The sequence below is a fragment of the Zalophus californianus genome, chromosome 2 (assembly GCF_009762305.2).
Source record: "Zalophus californianus isolate mZalCal1 chromosome 2, mZalCal1.pri.v2, whole genome shotgun sequence".
NCBI classification, from domain to species: Eukaryota; Metazoa; Chordata; class Mammalia; order Carnivora; family Otariidae; genus Zalophus; species Zalophus californianus.
In genome coordinates this window covers 33,860,993-33,883,238 of record NC_045596.1, presented here as the reverse complement: position 1 = coordinate 33,883,238, position 22,246 = coordinate 33,860,993, and the positions used below count along the sequence as shown (strand labels likewise).

Sequence of the window (22,246 nt, the reverse complement as noted above, 5' to 3'; positions counted from 1 at the left end):
ATCTCTGCAGATGGGATCTTTGGAGGCTCTGTTTTGCCAGTCCCATCCCTCTTTCTGGTTTCTGGCAGAGGCAGTAGAGTAGAATAATAAACGGATGATTCTTGAATCGTAGACTGGGTGTGGACCTTGGGCCCTGCTGCTTATTAGCCGTCTGACGTTTTGCAAGTTTCTTAACCTGGCTGTAGGTCTGTGTCTATAAAATGAGAATAATGGTGCCTATCTCTTAGGGCTTGTCAGACCTGAGAGACATTGTGCATACTATTCATATTTATTTAGCTCAGAGGAAACCCTCAACAATAGTTACTTAATGCTATCTAGGGCTTACTATTATCCCCTGGGCTTTGGTTGAAAATTCAGGCTCAAGTAGACATTATGTCAGACAAGGTGACATTTGGGGGCAATGCCCTTTCTTGGATGAATCCCAGTCAAGACCATAAAAGATTCCTGGCTCCTATCACTGTCTCAGTCAAAAATCTGGCATGGAATTTTGAGTTGCTTTTGTGGTATACTTTCATCTGCTTCTCCTTTTCCTCAAGAAAGTGTTTTAGAGTTTAGAAAATAGACATAGTCTTCTTCTATTGGGTTCAGAACACCTGGACCCTCATTTCCCTTCCCTCCAATTTTTGATTCGCATCAGTACTGCACAATGGGACTTTTATGTCTAGCAATGAAACAAAATTCCATTATAAACTAACAATTTTGCACTTGCAGTCTTTGCTATAGAGATTTTTCTCATTATCTCATTTTTCTTACTACCAAGATAGGATAGGGGAATGAATAATGGGTTTCTCTAAGAAAAATTAAAAGGTGACAAAGTGAAGTAGGTTCGCTAGACTCATGAATCAAGAAGTCCAATCTCCTGTGTCCTGACTCCCTGTCCAGTGTTCTTTCAACAAGGCCATGTTACCCCTCAGCCTTCCTTTCTGCCTCTGTTAATAGGGTCTGCCAAGATGTTCCATGCTATCTAGGAGGTTCTCGCCCTAGGAGTGGCTTCCCTTTCTGGTGTAGGCTTTGCCGAATGACCTGCATCAGCTTTGAGGGGAAAATTGAAATCCTTTCTCCAGAAACTCAGGCATTCTACTTCAGATGAAATCATTTTCCTTAGCCAATTTAACAAGATCCTTACTCTTTCGTTTCCCTTAATTATCTTGTTTTAAAAAAAAGGAACTGGAGAAGACCATCTGTTTTAGGAGGCAGTTCATGTCGTGTGTTTTCTCTAATAGATCTATGAAGGCCCAGTGAAGCAAATTAAGGCTTCATCTCGTTCTTGTTTGGGATTGTTCTGTTTGGTGCTTTTGCGTCACTGCTGTCGGCATTTCTCGGTTGTATATTTGGGATGTCTTGGAGTGCAGATTTGATAAAAAGATGTTATCTTTGTTCATGAATCGCAGGCCCTGTGAGCCATTTTCGATATCGTGCCAAACTATCACAACAAGGTTCTTTGCTTTTTTAATCCCTTCCTCTCACCATGAGAAGTCCTATTAACATGTTTTCTGAGCTACAGAGTAAAATCTGTCAAATATAGCATGGAAGGCAGATGGGTGGTTGCTGCCTTCCTTTTCACAAACTCTAAACCTAGTCTTCCTTAGTAAAACTCAGCCTTATCACCTCTTACCCCAGAGGCCTCCTTTATGAAGAGAGGACATAAACGTAGTTAGGAGATGGGGGATGGGGACACGCTTTCCTCTCTCTCTCTCTTTCTTTCTTTCTTTCTTTCTTTCTTTCTTTCTTTCTTTCTTTCTTTCTTTCTTTCTTCTAGAGACATATAGTATGTACATAGATAGTTTCATGTACAAACTTTCTTTCACATTGAAAATAACTCTTTGCTCTGAATATGAAAATACTTCATACTCATTATAAAAGAATTTACACAAATCAGCAGCATACAAAGCACTGGAAGACATTTTACTAAATCCTGCCACCCAGAGATTACTGCTGTTAACGTTTTAGTGAACATTTCTGTACATTCCTTTATGGACTATTTATTGAACATCTGCCATGCGCCAGACACTGGGAATGAAATAGATGGGGTCCCTACTCTCACAGAGCTTTCCAAATAAGGGAGAGAAAGATAATAAAAAGACTATGTAAATTATATCTAAATTTTCTAATTCAGATGTATACTATTCTTTTACAAAAGTCTTATATAATTTTGAAAATAATCTTTTACCCTCTTTTGAAATAGTAGATCATATTTTAATTTTTTTAAGCACGTGTTTTGGGTATGTTTTCATTGTAAGGATATCACTCTGTTCCATATTCTTTTCTCTTTTCATAGTAAGTTTATGGGATGTAATATGGTTAGTATTCTGTACTTTTATAAAATTTCATATAAGTACAGAACACTAGCAAGATTACATCCCAAACATACTATTAAAAAAAAAAGGAACAAAGTAATCTCTAGATAATAGAGATGAGCCTGGAACATCTCTAGATAATAGCTCTCAAAGATTAGGGCCATGACAGAAGGACTCAGGAGCCAACCTGAAGACACTGCTAGTGCCCCAAAATGGGACAGTTTGATTTTAAAAAATAAGAGTTGTAAGTATGTTTAAATCCATGACGTCTGGTGATATGAAAAAAAAATTGTTACTGCCTGGGGTTAATGGAACACTAATTCGTTATTTTGAAAGTAGTCAGGAAAGAAATATTTATCCTGCCTTTCTTCTATGAACTGACCACTGGGGAACCATGTAGTAGGCGACGGGAGGCATCACCTAATATTTTTCCACTCAATAAATGAAAATGAAATTGGAGAATCAGAGTACCATCACTTTGCAATCCCCATTGATTTAATGGATCCAGACAGTGAGTGACAATGGGCTACAAACATTAGAAACCAGTGAAAACCAGATATTACATACTTCCTGATGAAATTTTTAAAAAAAGTAGATAAGAATTAACTATTTTGACCAAGGTTGTACAGTGAGGTAATGAAATCCTGAAGAAAATCAAGGAAGTCATTACTGTAAGTTCAAGATTCTGGGGTGGCTAGAAAAAGCTGTTTCTTGATCTGGGCGGTAATTATAGGAGTGTTTTCTTTATAACAACTAATAAGTTGCTTGTTTTATGTAATTATCTAAATCTGTGTTTTATAATACCACAGATTTTTAAAAAATAATTTATGAAAGAATGACACTCTACATGCTACTTTTATTTTAACTTTTCATTATGATAATTTTCAAACATACAGAAAAGTTGACCGTACTGTGTATGTAATGCCAATGTACTCATCACACTATTCTATAGCTCGTTTATTGTTCAATAATACTTCGTAGAGATCTGTCTGTGTAATTAAATATAGAACATCATCACTTTTAAATAATGCATAATATTCCATTGTATAGATGTGATACTTTATTTAATCAGTGGCCTGTTGATGAGAATTTAACTTGTTTCGGATTTTGTTCCTAGTAGAAATAATGCTAATATGTCCTTATGATGCATTCTTAAAATTTGCCATCACGGGCTATTCTAATGTGCAGAGTGTAAACGGTTGTGTGTTGTGAATGAACAATGGGAGAAACCAGAGATGCAGCCTGTATTGATCAGAACAACGCTGTGAAATCTAGGGAGAGCATTAGTGTCCAAGGAAGAACTTGATTATCCACAGTGGGGTCTTCACACGGCATCTTACCTCTCCTGGATCGAGATTCAGGTTTAATCCCAGCGGTTCTCCTATTACCTCATTTTGGTGATTGTGGGTATAATTAGTGTATCATTGACCTATTGCCACAATAAATGTTTCATAAGAACCACCCCAGAATATAGCTTCAGCAGTAGCCATTAGTATCTACGGGACGGCCAAGGGGTGCTTACAGTCTCTTCTGGGTTCACTCATGCGCCTCCGGTCAGCCCCAGGTACAGTGTGCAGCCTTTTGCAGTACTCTTCCACGTGCTTGATGGCTAGCTGGCTGAAGTCTGTCTAAGATGGCCTTGGCTAAGAGGATCCAGCTACCCAAGTCTCCAGCATCCTTCCAGGAAGCCAGCCTGCATGTGTCCTCATACTGTGTGAAGCAGTAGCACAGATCATAATCTTTTTCAAGGGGCTGGAAATGGGCCATACTTCTCCAGTTTCTGTGTCATCCCATTGGCTAAGCTCTAAATGACCAAAGCAAGCCCTGCAGCGACACGTCAGAGGCAGTGGGAAGGGACGACAACTTTATGGAGCAGAAGGCGAAGATACAGAGAGGTCTTGACTGAGGCCATTAATGCAGTCCATCCTCCAAAGCCATCCGGCAACATATTTTAAATTGACACTTCTTAGAAGCATTAAACAGTGCCGTTATTTCTAAACTGCAGGCATCGTGCCTTTGAAGTCTGAAAAATGGGGACCAAATATATTTGTGGGAGAATCATCATGCTTTTGTGTCATTTAAAAAAATTCTTGTTAAGGGTTATAAAGGTAATTCATAAATGGCAAAGTCTACCTTTATTCTGTCTTAAAAATATTTCTTTTCCAATTTTGGTATTTTCCCCTGGGATACATTTCAGGAAATAGAATTTTCCCTGGCTGTGCATATTTTCCTTTGTTTGATAGTGCTCTTGGAATTGGTTTTAAAATCTGGCTTTGAGGACACTGAATCAAGTAAGATAAAGAGCTAGAATCCCAAATCAACATCCTTAAGTGTTTTTGCGTAAGATATGGACGATAGAGATAGGGTTAGTCCCTGTACCTTTATTGCTGGAACTTTTTTCTCTCTAAGTTATTAAGTGGCAAATTGAGGCTTTTCCAGAACAGTGGCTATCAACAGCAGATATGTAGCACCCAGGCTTGCGCATGGCAAGAAATTGTTACTAGTAGTTATATCTCAAGAAACTTAAAAAAAAAAATCAGGTTTATTCCCACAGAGTGCAATATTATATGCGACACCTCTACTTTCTTCTCTGTGGAAAAACAAAATACTGAAATAAAATTTGCGTATGCATATACTTATTAAATGCTCATTATGTATGCATCATAAAATTTTAAGCACTTTAGTTGTTTAAAGGAAACTATGTATTGTACCAAATACGCAATTTAAAGGACTTTTCAAAGTAAGTTTGACTATTGTGGAGTCATCTTATGCAGCTGCTCCAAATTATAGATCTGAAAATACAGATTAAATTCTTTAGGAGAAAATATTTAAAACCTTAAAGGCTGACTGGATCAGTATGAGTTTGAAGATAGGCCGCATTCTAGAGTGTGATGTACACTTTAAAAGTACTTATCCACTAATACAACCCTGTAGATTTTCAATAGGGTAAGGCGACAGTTTTTTGACAGCCCTTCCTGTGCTTGGCAGGTTACAGTAATGATTTCAGGAATGGCAAAAAGAAAGATCCCATTGTAATTTAGTTCTTTGTTCCATTCTTGGATTTAGTTTATTATTTGTGAACATTTTCAGAGTGCAGGATGGGGCAGGGAGAAAAGAAGGAAGATGTACGCCACCAAAGTTGATTGAGTGCTTATGATGGGTGTGCAGAGATCTCCAGGACACCTCACTTTTCCTATCAGAAAGCTTACAACCTCGTTGGGAAAACAGGTCATATGTGTTGGAAAAATAGTATCTGCCAGGCAGTAAGCAAAGCAAGCAAGCAAGTAACCTATTGTATAAGGTATTGTATTGTTGAATAAGATGTGCCTCAGACATTAAGTATTGCTTCAAGATCCTATAGGACCTCCGTGTTGAATGAATTAGGAAGTGGAGAGATGACTCTGGGCTGACGTTATAACTTTCAAAGCTTGGAAGTGTTTAGAGCACCCCTTAGGGAGAGTGGAAGGGGGCCCACTACTTGCCTTTCTGGGTGGAGACCAGGGATGATAGATGTCTTGCAATACCCAGGACAACCCTGTATAACAGAGAATGTCTGTGAAGCTTATAAACACCCTGCCAAATATCCACGTAGGCAAACAGCATGTTTGTAATCATTTGAGCCTGCAAGTTCTATTTTTATTTATTTATTTTTTTAATTTATTTATTGTTATGTTAATCACCATACATTACATCATTAGTTCTTGATGTAGTGTTCCATGATTCATTGTTTGTGCATAACACCCAGTGCTCCACGCAGAACGTGCCCTCCTTAATACCCATCACCAGGCTAACCCATTCCCCCACCCCCCTCCCCTCTAGAACCCTCAGTTTGTTTTTCAGAGTCCATCGTCTCTCATGGTTCGTCTCCCCCTCTGACTTACTCCCCTTCATTCTTCCCCTCCTGCTATCTTTTTCTTTTTCTTTTTCTTAACATATCTTGCATTATTTGTTTCAGAAGTACAGATCTGTGATTCAACAGTCTTGCACAATTCACAGTGCTCACCATAGCACATACCCTCCCCAATGTGTATCACCCAGCCACCCCATCCCTCCCACCCCCCACCTCTCAGCAACACTCAGTTTGTTTCCTGAGATTAAGAATTCCTCATATCAGTGAGGTCATATGATACATGTCTTTGATTGACTTATTTCACTCAGCATAACACCCTCCAGTTCCATCCACGTCGTTGCAAATGAGCCTACAAGTTCTAAACATAAAGTATTTTTTATGGCTTTAATATACACTGTATCTTCCAGAAGTGGAAACTCCTTCTAATTGTAAGATAACTTGTATTTAACATTTTTTTGGAATCTTAGTGTTGTTCATCATTTTGAAATTGCTGTTATTGACAGAAGTGCTGCAAATCATGACTTCTGGGTTGACAACAAAATACATGCCTCTGTGACTTTGCATTTATAGTTGTTGCATTTACAGTGACTGTACCCATAAATGCGCCTGATGACTGTTCGTTATGACTTCTAGTGTAACTAGGTCCGAGAATGTGCTTATTGAAATGTATCTCTTCTTTTATTTCTCCTTTTCTGGAATTTATGTGTATAAATAGGTTGTTTATCTATGAATTTCACTCAAGATAGTAAAGGGATGTTATAAAATACTTGTTATAGCGAGGGAGTGTTGTTTCTGGTAGGATTACACTGAGTTAGATTTTTCGGGAAAGTAACTATTTGAAGATAATGAAGGATTTAAGTAAATGAGTGATTCCAGACTCAGTTGGATATTAGATTGTCAGTGGCTTAAAGAACTTTATTCTGGAGGTTTTGGGATAAAGGAGTGATTGTGAACACAGCAGTGTTTATCAGGTATTATGGATACATCTGGGTGGAGGTGTCTGGAGAAATTAGGCTGAGGCTGGGCCAGGAGTTCTGGAACTGTGTGAAGGTTACATAACTAAAGGTCTAAAGAGGGAGTGGACAGAACAGAGAGTGAGGTAAACTGAGAAGAATTGGTCAGACTTTTTGGGGAATATTCAAGAAAGACAGGTAAAGTGAAATTCTTTGATTTCTATTTATTTCTTTTGTCCCTCTGACTTCATTTAAAAGTGCATAGAAAGTTCTCATCACAAGAACAAAAATTTTATAACTATGTTGACAGCTATGAACTGGACGTATTGTGATCATTTTGCAATAACACAAATATTTTCATTCATAACATTGTACAACTGAAACTAATATAATTTTATGTGAATTATACCTCAATGAAAAATAGTAAAGTAAAAATAAGTGAAGCAGCTCTTTCTTCAAGGAATTTACCCTCTGTCAGGAAAAAAGATAAAAATAAAAACTTAATGTCATGTGTTAAGTATAATAATAGAAATATGTACAAGGTTTAGTGTAGGATGATAGTGATTAAAATAATTACGTAGGGACACTTGGATGGCTCAGTCGGTTAAGCATCTGCCTTTGGCTCAGGTCATGATCCCAGGGTCCTGGAATCGAGTCCTGCCTCGTCAGGCTCCCTGCTTAGCTAGGAGTCTGCTCCTCCCTCTCCCTCTGCCCCTCCCCTCTGTGCGTGCTCTTTCTCATGCTCTCTCTCTCTCTCTCTCTCCAATAAGGAAATAAAATCTTAAAAAAAAATAGTTCAAAGAAAATCTTATCAAGGACACAGTACTTGAGCTGTAACTAAATGGGTGAATGCACGTGAGTTTTCATCTATTTCTTGGAAAAAGAAGAATGACACACAACTTTAGATTACTCGGGATAAAAAATCAGGCAGTGAGAACAGGAGAAGATCCCAGTTTTGTGCAGGGTTGCTGAAAGCTGGCTGTGACCCTCCATTGCAGATGGTGGCTCTGTAGGGCAGTGCCCTCTCTGCACACAGCTTTCTCGCCCCTCAGACCAGGGGTGGTAACTTGCTCCTGCCACTTCTGGAGTCTGAATTATCCCTTGTGGTTTTCCTACCTGTCAACCTTTTTTTTTTTAAGTAAAAAAAAATTTTTTTAAATAGTCCCTTAATTAAACGCATCTCAAATTATTCAATTTGATTATGTTATGTTTCCTACTTGAAACATGGGTATAGTGTGTAATGACATACTGAAAAAAAGGCAAAACATACAATAAAAATAAGAGGAAAAAGTATTCTAAATTACAAATACAGTATCACAAATAAAAAGAATAATCAGTACACATAGGGCATGATTATAGTGAGATACAGCATTCTTGGTCAGGGACATATCATATTGACAAAAATAAAGCCATTGAGGTTTGGGTCATTATAATAGAAAAAATTGAATTGATAATATATAAAATTTTGAATTTACAGGGGTGCCTGGGTGGCTCAGTCGTTGAGCATCTGCCTTCGGCTCAGGTTGTGGTCCCGGGGTCCCGGGATCAAGCCCCGCATCAGGCTCCCTGCTCTGCCTGAGGCCTGCTTCTCCCTCTCCCACTCCCCCTGCTTGTGTTCCCTCTTTTTCTGTGTCTCTCTCTGTCGAATAAATAAATAAAATCTTTAAAAAAATTTTTTTTGAATTTACATATTTATATCCAGTGGGCATAAAAGCACAAAGGACCTTGTACTGAACCAAATACAAGTGGGCATTATTTTATTTATTCACGTATTCATTTGTTTAGGAGCGCTTATGTGATTTCTGCTTGGGCACACTCTTCTGTGGTCCTCTTGGACATTTAATGAGCTTTAATGGCATTATCACAAGGCATATAAGCATTATGGATTTTCATTAATGGGACGCATGAAAACGCTGCTGGAAGGAAACTTGTTACTAGACTGTTTCACTTACATAGTTTTTATGCTTTGCTTTAAAATCAGCTATTAGGTCATGATCTCAGGATCCTGAGATCAAGCCCCACGTGGGCTCCGTGCTCAGTGCAGAGTCTCCTCGAGATTCTCTCCCTCTCGCACATGCTCTTGCGCTCTCTCTCTCTCAAATGAATAAATAAATAAAATCTTTATAAAAAAATAAAATCACAGCTATATTCTCAGGGCACCTCTTTGGCTCAGTTGGTTAAGCATCTGACTCTTGATTTTGGCTCAGGTCATGAGATCGAGCCCCAGTTGGGCTCTGTGCTCGGTGGGGAGTCTGCCTTAAATTCTCTCTCTCTGCTCCTCCCGCCACTTGCATTCTCTCTCTCTCAAAAATAAGTAAAATCTTAAAAAAATAATAAAATCACAGCTGTATTCTTAACGTGGAGCTTGTAGTGGTCTATGCCAGTCTCTGCTGTCTTTGAACTCAGTGTGTGATTTCATGGAAACAGTTACCTGTTCTGATGCTTGCAGACCTTCTCTAGCTTTACAGCTCAGGGAGCATCTCTGTCTGTCTTTGCTTTTATGGAAAGGTAAATAATATTTTGATGAGGATAAAGTTTTAGACTCTGTCTGCATTCCCTAGATCAGCACTTCTCCAACAGAAAAGTAATATGAGCCACAGATGTAATTTGAAGTTTTCTAGTAACCACATGACCAAAAAAAAAAAAAATGTGAAATTAATTTTAACATCTAACTCAGTATATCCAAAATATCATCATTTCAACACATAATCGATATTTTAAAATTACTGAGAAATTTTACTCTTTTTCATGCAAAGTCTTCAAAATCAGTGTGGTGTACACTTCTAGCACTCCATGTGGATGCCGAATTTTCATTAGAAATACTTGATCTCTATTTAGATTTCATAAAATGTGTAGTGGAAAAAATAGATTCACCTATCGAAGAAGTTCCCCTAAAGAGTCAAGTATCAGTTTGTAAATTTAGATTTATTTTTTATATAAATTTAGATTTAAATTAGTTACAATGAAATAAAATGAGAAATTCCATTCCTTAGTTGCACTAGTCACCTTGCACATGTTAGTAGCTCCAGTTGCTCCTAGTGGCTACCATATTGGACTGTATGGCTACAGATTATTATGATTATTATTATTTTTAAGATTTATTGATTTATTTGAGAGCGAGGGAGCGAGCATGGGTGCGTGGCAGGGAGGGGCAGAGGGAGAGGGAGAGAGAGAATCTCCAGGAGATTCCCCGTGGAGTGGAGAGCCCAACTCGGGGCTTGATATCACAACCCTGAGATCACGACCTGAGCAAAATGAAGAGTCTGTCGCTTAACTGACTGAGCACCCGGGTGCCTCAGCTACAGATTATTCTTAAAACCATACTTGACTGCTTTTGTACTTTCAGGTTACTTTTTATGCAGAAGTAGTCCATGCCACAAAGTCCTTAGAAACTTTTTACCAGATTAGGTTTATTCATCAAGGAGATAAATGCCTAGGGAAAAATAGCTCTACATGTTTGTGCTTTACTCCTGGGGCCGTGGAGTGCCTTGCACATGGTAGGTGTTTAATAAATGTTTACCTAGCTAAATCCTGTTTAGTCCTCAAATTGCAATTTAAATTGCTCTTTCTCCAGGAGGTAAGTGTATCCTGACTCTCTAGTCTATCCCGTGTTGCTTCATTCCATTTTCTCAGAGAATTGAGTTCTTTTCCTCCAGGTTATATACCCGTATACATCGATAAGATTGATTTTGTGATTAATGTCCATGTCCCTGACTAGTCTGTCTGCAAGTTCCATGAGAAGGGGGAATGTGTTTTTGTTCACTGAAGTATCCCCTGTTCTAGCGTTACACATGGTACGTATGGAATAAATATTGGTCAGATAATAATAGCACAGAACCATTGAAAATAGGAAGTGATGGGCAGAATGTCAATTCCTAACTTCATAGAAGTTGGAGTTTCTTTCGTGTTGGGGAGAAGGAATTGTTTTTAAAGATTAGATGCACTGAAAACTTAGATTCTTGGTGTTTGTTAAGCCTTTTTACTCCTGAAAGTATGCCTCTTCTTAGCTTTCTATTAATATTAATATTAATAATTATTAATAAAATAATAAATTAATATTCATTGTCTCGAAATAGCTATCACGTCACATCTATCTCTGCTTATAACTTAAGTTACGCTGAAGACAAAAACTTAAAAAAAAATTGAATTGTAAAATACTTTTCAGGAGCTGAGAAGGGTATAGGGCAAAAGCCAAGGTGCATAGAGGAAGCATCTTTTGCTGTTTCAGGACAATTTAAAATAAACCCACCCTTCCCTTTTAATTATAGCAGGGTAATGAGCCTTACCCACAATATGTGGAAATATAATTAAAAATGTATTGTGGGTCAGTAGACCCAAGTTGTCAGGTCATTATCTGAATCATAAAGTTGGGTGTAATGCCCATTAAAGGTTACTAGTTTGGAAAGGTTAGAATAGAATTTAGTCTCCACAGATATAAAGTTATACAATTTTAATAATGCTTTAGAAAACTGCCAACATTTGACTTTTTTTAAAAAAGGTCCTCATATAACTGTAATAGACAGAAATGTGCGCGTGAGGGTGCAGCCTGATGAATTTCCATATTCAGATCAAGAAACAGTGCATTTGCCATCATAACATCCCAGAGTCTCTACCCTCTTGCTGCTCCCCCTTTCCTGCCCTCCAGGGTAAACCACTGTCTTGACATAAATAAGTTTTTCCTGTTTTTGTACTTTATATAAGTGGAATCATGCAGTATCCGCATTTGAATTATTATAATAGATTATCATTCTAAGTGACATTCCTGATAGCAATTCATTGAAAACACGGTCTGTTTTCAGTTTTCCTTATTATGTATCTAATTTGGTAAACTGGGAGTTTACGACTGTGTCTGGTTCTTTATTATTCTTTTAAGAAATTTTCTGTGTAGATGTATGGATATATGTGTGTGTAGGAACTTACATGCATGTATACATGTATATGTTTTTAAAAATTTTACTCAAATTTGATTTTTCCCTGCTGTATATGTTATTTACCTCTTAGTTATGTCTTAAAGCCCTTTTCATATTAGCTCATGTAGATCCACTTTGTTTTTCCTAGTGAGTCGTTGTTATTTAAATTTGCATTTCTAGTTTTGAGTGAGGTTAGTTATTTATATGTTTCATAGACATTTGCATTTCTCTTGGGACCTGTCTTGTCCTTTGCTCATTTTCCTACAGGCTTGTTCATAGTTTTCTTAATAACTTCAAGGAAATTCTTAATAACTTCAAGGAGCTCTTTCTATATAAATGAAATTAGCCCTTTTATGTCATTGTAGTGTTAATTTTTTTTTCAGTTTGTGTTTTTGTCTTTACTGTGTTTATAGTCATTTTGTATTCCCAGACAGAATGTTTACATTTTTATGTGGTGAAATGTACCAGTTTTTTCCTTACTGCCTTCTGAATTTTGTGTTTTTAATGAGAAAAAGCATTGGAAAGTTGAGACACATAGATAAATAGACAGACAGACAGCAAGATAGATAGATAGATAACTGCAGCCTGGAATGGAAAAAAAAAATCTCAAGAAACGTTTGTGGGAAATGTGGTTAAACAGAAATTCAAATTTCAATCAAATGTGTTGTGACCAACTATAAATAAACAAAAATTTGACTTTAACGTTTCTGACAGCTTTTGGAAGAATTGTCAATACTATGCTTTTTTTTTTTCTTCTATGCTTTGTTATTCAGGGTTTTAATTTCTCCAATGATCCCTCTTTTCAGATTTCAAATTATAACCTAGTTCCTGCACCACTGCTGGCGACCCGTGACCCATGTCAGAAGTACTTCCAGGTCAGACACACTTTCGCATGTTTCAATGCAGAGAAGCAGTTGAATATTAAAACTTGAACAAATAGATGTGCTGGATGATTGTTTTGATGTTGAACATGGTTTGCTAAAATGACATGTTTTTGCTTTTTCTTGTTCACCTAATGTAGGAAAGTAGATCGTTAAAGTAAGATAGAAGAATCCACTGGACTTACCTGTATTTGTGTAATAATTGCATGACTCTAGTAATAGCATAATGATAGCATAATGTGAAAATATTTTAGTTGATTATAACAGGAAACTAAAGCTGTGTCAAATTTTGCCATCTAGCATTGCATATGGTAGCCTGTGAACACTTACATATGAACAATGAGATGTCGGTAGTGCATCTCCATAAACGGCATCTTAGCCATTGTTGAGTTTGTCTAGAGTAGAACTCCCCAATTCAGTATTCTCTCCGATCTAGTGCTGATTATATTCAGGCCTTAAGGAAACCACCTTAATTTTATTGTATATCCCTTTCCTTGTGTCATGGTGGATGCTAGTCTATACACAATGTGGTGTGGGATTTACTTTTTCGCCTCGCAGTAATGTAATAAGGAAAAAGTAATTGCGATAACATTTTAATTAAACAGAGGATAGGACTGCACGTGAAAGATGAATCTGGTGGAACCTGTATTTGTTAGTATACAAACCACACAGCAAATTCTGAGTGTTTAAGTAGGTTTCAGCCATGGACAAATAGATATTAAAGTCTCTCAGTTCTGTAATTAAACTCCAGAAGTACATCCAAGCTATTTTCTCCTTTATATAATATTGCATGTTCTGTTTCAACAGAAAACTAAATAAAACATAATAGAATAAACACTAAGCTCAGTAGAGATATATGAACCACAGGTAATACCTTTTTTATTCAAAACAGCCAAAAACAATGTGACAAGCCTAAATTCACACAGGAAAATTAGGAACTTAGAGCCGATTCTTAGAGGCCATCTGATCACACTGTGATAATTTAGGGGCAGGGAATAGATTTTCTTTGTAAATACATATTTGAAAAGGCTTATTAATTTTGGTAAATCAAGGCAAATACATGTGTCCTTTTAAAAAACTCCATTTAAATTGTTGAGAATGGTTCTTTTTAGGAATTCTTTAGCATTAAAAAATTTTTATTACATGGCAAGATAGGCTCTATATAGAAACTTAAGAACAAAGCTGGCAAGTATATAAAATGTGTTTTCCTCTAAATCAAGTAACTTCTAGGAATTTCTTACTGTCACTTATATTTTATTGTGCTAATGTATTCCTTCTTCCTAATAGTACTCAAGTTGCTTTTATTCACTGGTAGTTATATAAGAGATAATGACACTGTTATCCAGCAGGGTTTTTCAATGACAGCTACTACTATCGTGTATTGGTATAGGATGCGACACATTTTACAAGGAAAGCAGTATTCTTATTTCAGTGGAGTGTATAGTCCAATCATTTTTTACTTGAAAATTCAGGTGGCGGCTAGTGCAGGAAAGTCTGGACTGGTACCTGAGATCAGGTAGCCTTCCGTCCCATTTCCCGACTCCTGGGAGCTGTGACTAGAGGGAGCCTTTTAAAAAACAAACATACCCCAGAACATACACCGTTATTTGCCTGGAAGATTCCTCTTGAACATTCAAGATTCAACTCACGAGTCCCTTCCAAGCAGTTCTTAGCCTGTGACATAGTCTAATAGTTCCCTGTTTCAAGGATTTTGCCATTGTTTTATATTCCCTGTTGGAATTGACTTGAGGCCCAGCTTGTCAGTTACTCAGGAAAACCTGTGTCATTACTTGATCGCTCACCTGCTTTTTCTCACCTAAACCAATATTCTCAAGCTTGATCATTGACCCTATTCATCAGACTTGGTCATAAAAATCTAGAGCTGTATTTAAAACATACATTAATCTTCCGAAGATGTTAAACCTCTTCTAAACGATGAAAATGGCTTAGAAATTGAGCAGAGAAAATATCCTTGGGATAAGCATATACTGTCCCAAGGTGACTGCTTTGAAGGTCTTCATTCTTATTTGAATATACAAATTCTGACTTGGGTTTCCAAAACAGCTAATCTTCAGATTTGCCAGAGTTGATTTTGAAATGCCAGGTTCCCTCATCTGGCGTGCCTCTCTCATCCTGGGCCACCGGTGGACTCCTACCTACCCTTCAAGACCCAGCTCAGCTGTGCTTTTTCAGGGATGCCTTCCCTAAACCTCTTTCCTTATCCCAAATGCCTTTTTCTCATAAGACTCTCTGCCTACTTGAGCCATGGTGAGTTTGTTTAATAACTGTTTCTTCTCATTGCTCACTCTGAGTTTCTTGAAGAAAAGTATCTGGTACATCTCTCTTGAGTCTCTGCAGCTCCCCTTGGGATGTTTAATAAAGCCTGTCCTCAGGCAATTAAGTTGAGTGGGCATGGGAAACCCATAGGTGGGTGAGACCTAGCTGTTGAAATCACCCTCTTCCCCTAAACCCTGGGGAAGTTGCCCTGTGAATCAGCTGTGTGAAGCCGCCGTCCTCTGGCTTTAGAAACTTCTAAGGTTAGGGATGCCTGGGTGGCTCAGTTGGATGAGTGTCTGATTCTTGGTTTCGGCTCAGGTCATGATCTCAGGAGGTCATGATCTTAGGGTCCTGGGATTGAGCCCCACACCAGGCTCTGTGCTCAGCAGGGAGTCTGTTTGAGGATTCTTTCTCCCTCTCTCCCTCTGCCCCTACCCCCCGCTTACATGCAGGCGTGCTCTTTCTCTCTCTCTAAAATAAATAAATAAATTTAAAAAAATAAAAGAAACCTCCAAGGTTGTAATCCTGTGATCTCTCTCCCTCAGTGACCTATATAACCTTTGCCTCTTTTGTTCAGAGAAGTTCTTATCATTTTCGCCACATTGAGAGTTTACTTTCAAGAGTAATTTCAGGAAACCAGCCTTATTTTGCCTCTCCTTCCTAAAAGAAAAAAAAATCTGAGTTATTTCATTTCCTTAATACTTTGAGGTCTAGTTCAAAAGGCAACGTTCCTCAGGGTAGAAGTTTGGCTGTTAACTCCTCAGTGGAAATAAAACTGTGCAGCAGAAAAATGAAAGTGAAGAAACTGTGAAGTTTCCCTGATGAGCAGGGCAAACATGGAGCTTCCCTGGGCCATTTGTCAATTTCCAATTTTATCAGCGTGTCGTGGGAGCACACGGAGAGCCGCGGGGTATGGAGAGAAGAGTTTCCTGTCGCTCCTGACAAAAATTTTTCTTGGACAGATGCCTAGAGGTCTCAGAAAAGAGAAACCGAGGGGGCAGGTTTAACTACAGGTTCCAGCTTAGGTTTATATTAGGATGTCATCCGAATTATGGGGTCACATCTCTGTGCTGGGATCTTTGTGACTCTGGGTTTCTGGAAAGCTTTGTTAGCCATGGAATTTAAGGAACCCTGGCTTACTTCATTCTGTTTAGGACTCATAAAAAATACTCCATTTATTAACAAAGCCTTTTTTTTTCAGTTGCTAAAAGGAGAAAACTCTTAAGCATATGCAAAAAATCAGTTGACTTTAATACCCAAGAAGTCTAGGGGTATCATGTTTTAGGTGTGGCTTGTTTTAGGGATTCCAACAATGTCATTAGAGCTTCCTCCTCTCTGTCTCATGGATCGACTTGCTCATAGGTCCATGCTAACTCAGGTTGCCTCTTGTTGGTGACCCCTCAGAGTTCTAGGCTTATATCTTCTAGTTCAAGAAAAAGAGAAAAGAGAGTACCCCTTTTCGGATCATTCCGGCAACAGTCCTAGGACTGGCTTTGTGTGGGTCGCATGCTTTTCCTTGAGCCGATCACCATAGCCATGGGGATTTGCTACTGACTGGCTGGGCCTGGGCCATGTGTTCCATAAATTAAGGGGCAGCGTCATCTCTGCCTGAAACTCGTGGGCTTGAACCCCTAGAACGTAAGCTGCGCAAGAGTAGGTATTTTTATTTTGTCAGTTTTGTTCACTGCTATAACCTCAGCAGTTAGAACCATATCTTTTGCGTGGTCGTGCACACCCGAGACTCTGTTGAATGAAGGAATGAGAGTGTCGCAAGTTTGATTCCTCAAGAAAAATGGTGGTGCTGTGAGCTTTATGATATGTAAATTATATCTCAATAAAACTGTCCTAAAAAATGAAAACAAGGAACTTACAGTTTAGAAGGGGAGATAGACATCTCAATTGGTATTTATGGTATAGTGTAGAAGTGCTGGTGTGAACAGCCTGCTACATACCTAGCGTGGCGGAGGGGGCAGCCATCAGGGTGTATAGGAATCAGAGGAATGCTAAAGGAGCTGGGTTTTGAAGCATTTATAGGAGTTTTCAGGCAGGGTATATAGGGTGGGGAGTGAGTAGAGGAGATGAGGGCAAAGGACATTCCTAGGAAGAGGAGACAAACTTGTGCAGGGGGGAAAGAGTCGAGAGGGCATTGTTAGGAAAGTTGATTGTGGCTGCAGTGAAGAGAACATGGGGGTGGTGAGGGGAGATGTGACTGGAAGGGTCATTGAGATTAGCATAGGGGAATTTGAAGTGGATTAGAGTGAGCTGAATTTGAATACCAGGGGGCCAGTAGATGGTTTTAAGCAGGAGAACTACACGATCAGTTTGTTTTTAGAATGATACAGGGCAAAATGTGTCAGGCTAGACTGCAGAGCTATTATGCTTGCAGATTTGGAAAGAAACAGTAAGTGATGCGGGCCTGAAAGCAGGCATGGAGGAGGTGGAAAGGGGAAACACGATTTACTAGAGGAACACTTCAAGGAAAATTGAGAGAATTCAGTAGGATAAGAAACTCACGGAGGGCTGTTCCGATACTTCTAGTCTGGGAAATGTAGGATGGCAATGCCATGAATTCTCACGTAGGGTTTAGCCCACGTGTCCGTGGGTTTAACTCCCTCCATCCCCCCAATTTATAGGGAGTATTAGACCAAGTGGTCTTTGATCTCAAATCTATGGAAAGATCATGGGAGGCAAAGATAAATGGAAGTGGCTTGAAAGCACCGACTTCTGAGTCTCAGTATAGTACTAGTATTGGGGAAAGCAGGCTCAAAAGTCTTACGTGAAGAATAGTGAAAGCACAAGCTGGGTGAGGGGGCATGGTCCCCGGGCAGAAGAGGAAGATAGTCATCCTTTCATTTTTATATCCCCAGAGCATTAGTTTTTCTCCATAATTTTTAGTATTTATATTATTGTTGTGTTGCTCTTTCCCAGCATATGTAATTCTCTTCTGTTGATTGTTACTAATGATGCCAGTGGTAAATATGAGGAAGGAAGGAAACAGAGGAAGGCCTGGAAGTAGGTGCTGGGGGCGCGGTGGTGACAGGAGCTTTGGGCTGTGTGTACCAGAGCCTCTGCTCAGCCTTCAGTGCTGTGCATAGCAAAGCCTGGAAAACTTGGAGCTGGTAGGATGACAGCTGATGAGAAATCAGGTCTGGTAGAGAAGTATACCAGTCTGTTCTGGGTCACAGCACATGTACTTTTGACTCTAAATAGCCTTTTCTTCTTTAGGGAGTTATGGCAGAATTGAACAAGAGCTTTCTTGAGCCGAGACCGAGGAATAAAATAAATCATTCTGGATAGTCTCTTGAAAGATTTTAGTTTAAGTCCTGCTCAGATGCTACCTGGGATAAAAGCCTGAGAAAAGCTAGACTTTTAATGTAAACATTTCTTGAGATGTTAACAAAACACTGGTTTTTTTTTTTCTTCTTTTTCACTGTACTCAGTAATTTATTCTACAAACATGCATTGAGTCCCTACTGTGTGCTGTGCTTCTGTTCTGGTCACTGGAGGTCACCGTTTAAAGAGAAACTTCAACAGGGCAAAAATAACACAATGGGAATGATGCTGTAATAGAGATAAGTGTAGGGAGGTTTGGGAGTATAGAAGAAGGAGCCCTGGAAGCCGCCTGGAGGGGCAAGAAGACTCTTCACAGCTAGGTGATACCTACCTTGAATCTTAAGGGTGAAACAGAAATTTGCCAGATAGGAGGGAAGGATGCTAAAGATGTGCGCAAAGACAAGGAACGGGGACGTGCGTGATCAGAGCATCCCAAGTGCCTCTGAAATCATTACCTGGTTCTAGTGGTTCTCAGCCTTGGCCACGCACTGGAATCACCCCGACGGGGCCCAATCCCAGGCTGACTGAATCAGAATCTTTGGGGGTGTCATTAGGAGTGGGTCCTAGCCTTCTGTCCTTTTTTTTTTTTTTTAAAGCTCCCCAAGGGATTCATGCAGCTGGGGTTGAAAACATTTCCTTGTTCTGTGACACCCGTTCCTTGACCTTTTGGAGCCCTCCTGTCCCTTGGCCTTTTCCTCCCAGCTCTCCATCCCTCCCCAGGCCATACCCAGAATGCATTCCTCATTTGTTCACTTCCCCACACCCGACACCTTAATGCTGTCCCCTTCTGTGACTGTGTCTTTGTTTCCCCCTCCCATTTAGTAGGTTGCCTTTTCATTTTGTGGATGGTGTCCTTTACTGTGCAGAAGATTTTTTGGGTCGATGCAGTCCCGCTTATTTATTTTTGGTTTTGTTGCCTTTACTTTTGGTGTCAAATCCAAAAAACCATTGTCAAGACCCATATCAAGGGGTTTACTGCCGGTGTTTTCTTCTAGGAATCTTATGGTTTCAAGTCTTAGGTTCAAGTCTTTAATGCATTTGGAGTTAGTGCTTGTGTGTGGGCTAAGGGCCGGGGCCGCTTTCATTCTTTGGCATGTGGCTGTCCCGTTTTCCCAGCACCCTTTAGCGAAGAGACTGTCCTTTCTCAGTTGTATATTCTTGGCTCCTTTGTCATGAGTTAATTGGCCATACATGCATGGGTTTATTTCTGGGCTCTCTAGTCTGTTCCATTGATCTGTGTGTCTGTTCTTATGCCATCAAACTTCACATTTCTTTTAGAAAAAGTCGCCAACCCTGTGTTTCTCCCACGTGACTATTTCTGGACCTTGTTCCTCTCCTTCTGTTCCCCTAGCCTGCTTCCCCTCAGGGGAGGACTTTCCTTTCACAGGGAAAATTGAGGCTGTCAGTTCTGCTTTCCCTCGGCTTGGTGTCACCGCGGGGGCCTTTGTGCCTGTCCCCGCCCAGCCTCCCTCTCCTTCCTTCGCTCGTGAAGAAGTAGCCCTTGCCTTGGGCAAGGCTGACTCTCTCATATCTGCTGTGGTCCCTCCTCTCATCACCTGGATTCTCCCTTATTCGTCTGTGCCTCTTTTGTGTTTCCATTTGTCCCTTCTCTATTGCCCTCTGTGTTTCCAGCTTATAAGCAATTAAACATCACGAAGACTCTATTGTTCAAAAAACAAAAATGCCTTCCTATAACCCCAAATCCTCCTGCAGCTGTGCCCCTCTCCCCCCACTTTGTCTTTTAGTGAAGTTCCTTGACGGTCACTCGCTGCCCACCTCTGCCATTCTCCCGAAGCTGTTAGGGACAGAAGCCGTCCATGTTCTTATAATCAGCCAGTGCTGCTTAATGCAGGCTTGTCTTCATGCCCTGGTCAGGAGATCAGTGATTAGAGTCAGCACGATGGCAGTGAGAAGGAAAGACTCCCCCCCCCCCCGCCGCCACCCCATACCTAAGTCTCTCATGCCCACCGTGTTCTTTCCATACTCCCTTGATTGGACTATTTATGGTAGCTTTCCAGGTGGTCTCCATGCCTGTGCTTGGCTTCTCTTTGATCAATGTCAGAGTCAGACACGAACATCAAATGGAAGGGCATGGAGATGGGGCTAGCCCACCTCTTTGGTTAGGGAGGCACCCTCTGTCTTCCTCATTCTGCTCTTTCCCTGATGACCACTCATATTTTAATTGCCTCATTTAGGTTGCTTCTTTAATGCCTTTTCACCAGAGTCATCTTGGAGAACATGCTGGAAGAAAGTTGCCCTTTCCCTCCACCACATAAAGGAATACAACACACACACACATGCACATCCTCCCCCCCCCCTCCCCCCCCGTTTCTTTCTCTTCAGCCTCAGATTCAGTCTTCATGCTATTGAAGTGCTTAATCTTCTTCTCTGCCCCAGGGTCAAGTCCAAACCCTTGGAGCATGTCTTATAGCACTCTGCCTGACTCTTCCTCCCCTTTACCACATCTCCTTTTATGTTTTGATTTGCGAAGACTCCCCAAATGCTGATGCACTGTCTTACCTTCAGATCCTCTCCAGATTGAGGTGGGAAGACCACTTACTTCTTCACACCTCCTCCAGCTCCCATCCTGGTTGATTTTTATCACATTATTGTGTGTTTGTCTTCAGCAAGGCCGAAAGCACTTAGCAGGTTGGACCTTGTGTGTCTTGGTTTCCCGATTCCCAGCATGGTGCCTGGCAAGAAGAAAGTGCTCAGTAAATATGGTGGCCTGAGGTATGGTGGTCAGAGATAGAAGTGTGTGAGGAAGGAAGGAACTGTAAAATAAGATTAATCCCTAACAGTATGCCATCCATTAGGTTAAATACTTGACAGCCATCTCTCTTAGTTTTTGACAAAACTCAGTGAGATGAAGTTACTATTACTATCATGGAGGAAAGAGATGGAGGAAGAGATGGATAGTTTAATTAACTTATCTGTTATATCAAAGAATTTGGACTTAAGCTTGTAGACTCCAAAGAAAACAGCCAAATAGAAGATTTAAAGACACATTGTAAGATTTTCTTTGCTTTAAAAAAGAAACACAAACCTCCTTCCTCTTACACTGAGGAATTTTTTTCCCCTATTATTAAACCCTTCTGGACCCAACGTCTTTATCCCATCTTGTTAGTCTGTTTACTTTCTCTGTGTCTGTACAACAGGACCATTTCTATCACTTGGAGCAAATCAGGTGGTAAATTTGGGGGCCCTGGCAGGCAGCCCTATGCTCTATCCCTTGGTTGTAAAGGGGTGAGGGTTGCTTACATTTATTGTTACATACTGTGCTAAACTCTCTGCATGCATTTCTCATTTTAATCCTCACAACAACCGGGTGCTATTAATGTCCCCATTTTTCAGAAAAGGACACTGAAGGTCTGGTGTCCTAGATCACTCAGCTAGTAAGTAGCCTTGTCTCCCCAGCCCTGAGTTCTATGTTCTTATCCTCACAGGCACTGCCTCCCACTTTCAGGGGCCTCCTTCTTTGAAGCCTTCATCTTTCTAGGAATTTGCTAACTTCTGCCTACTTCTTTTGACCCCAGATGACCTCCTAGCTGATAGTTAACTCCTAGAGACAACCGTATACTTCATAGCATTAACTTGGCTGTCTGAGTTCTAGATGTGAACCTTTGATTTTGCTCCCAGATGATACCATCATTTAATATCTAAAACACACTCAAACCATGTTCAGGCTTTGATCTACAAAAACAGCACAAACAGCTGTTTTGTACAGGATGGTCCTGTTGTTCTA

General features: G+C 39.8%; 1 protein-coding gene across 20 annotated transcripts in view; it reads left to right on the top strand.

The window, feature by feature from the left end:
- APBB2 (amyloid beta precursor protein binding family B member 2) overlaps positions 1 to 22,246 on the top strand; it is a 356,077-nt gene that overhangs the window by 148,499 nt on the left and 185,332 nt on the right. For all 20 annotated transcript variants that reach the window (XM_027599383.2, XM_027599387.2, XM_027599390.2 and 17 more), the window contains one exon: positions 12,817 to 12,885. In XM_027599383.2, coding sequence (XP_027455184.1) covers positions 12,867 to 12,885 — 19 coding nt within the window. In that variant the 5' untranslated portion in view covers positions 12,817 to 12,866. The remainder of the gene's footprint in view (positions 1 to 12,816; positions 12,886 to 22,246) is intronic.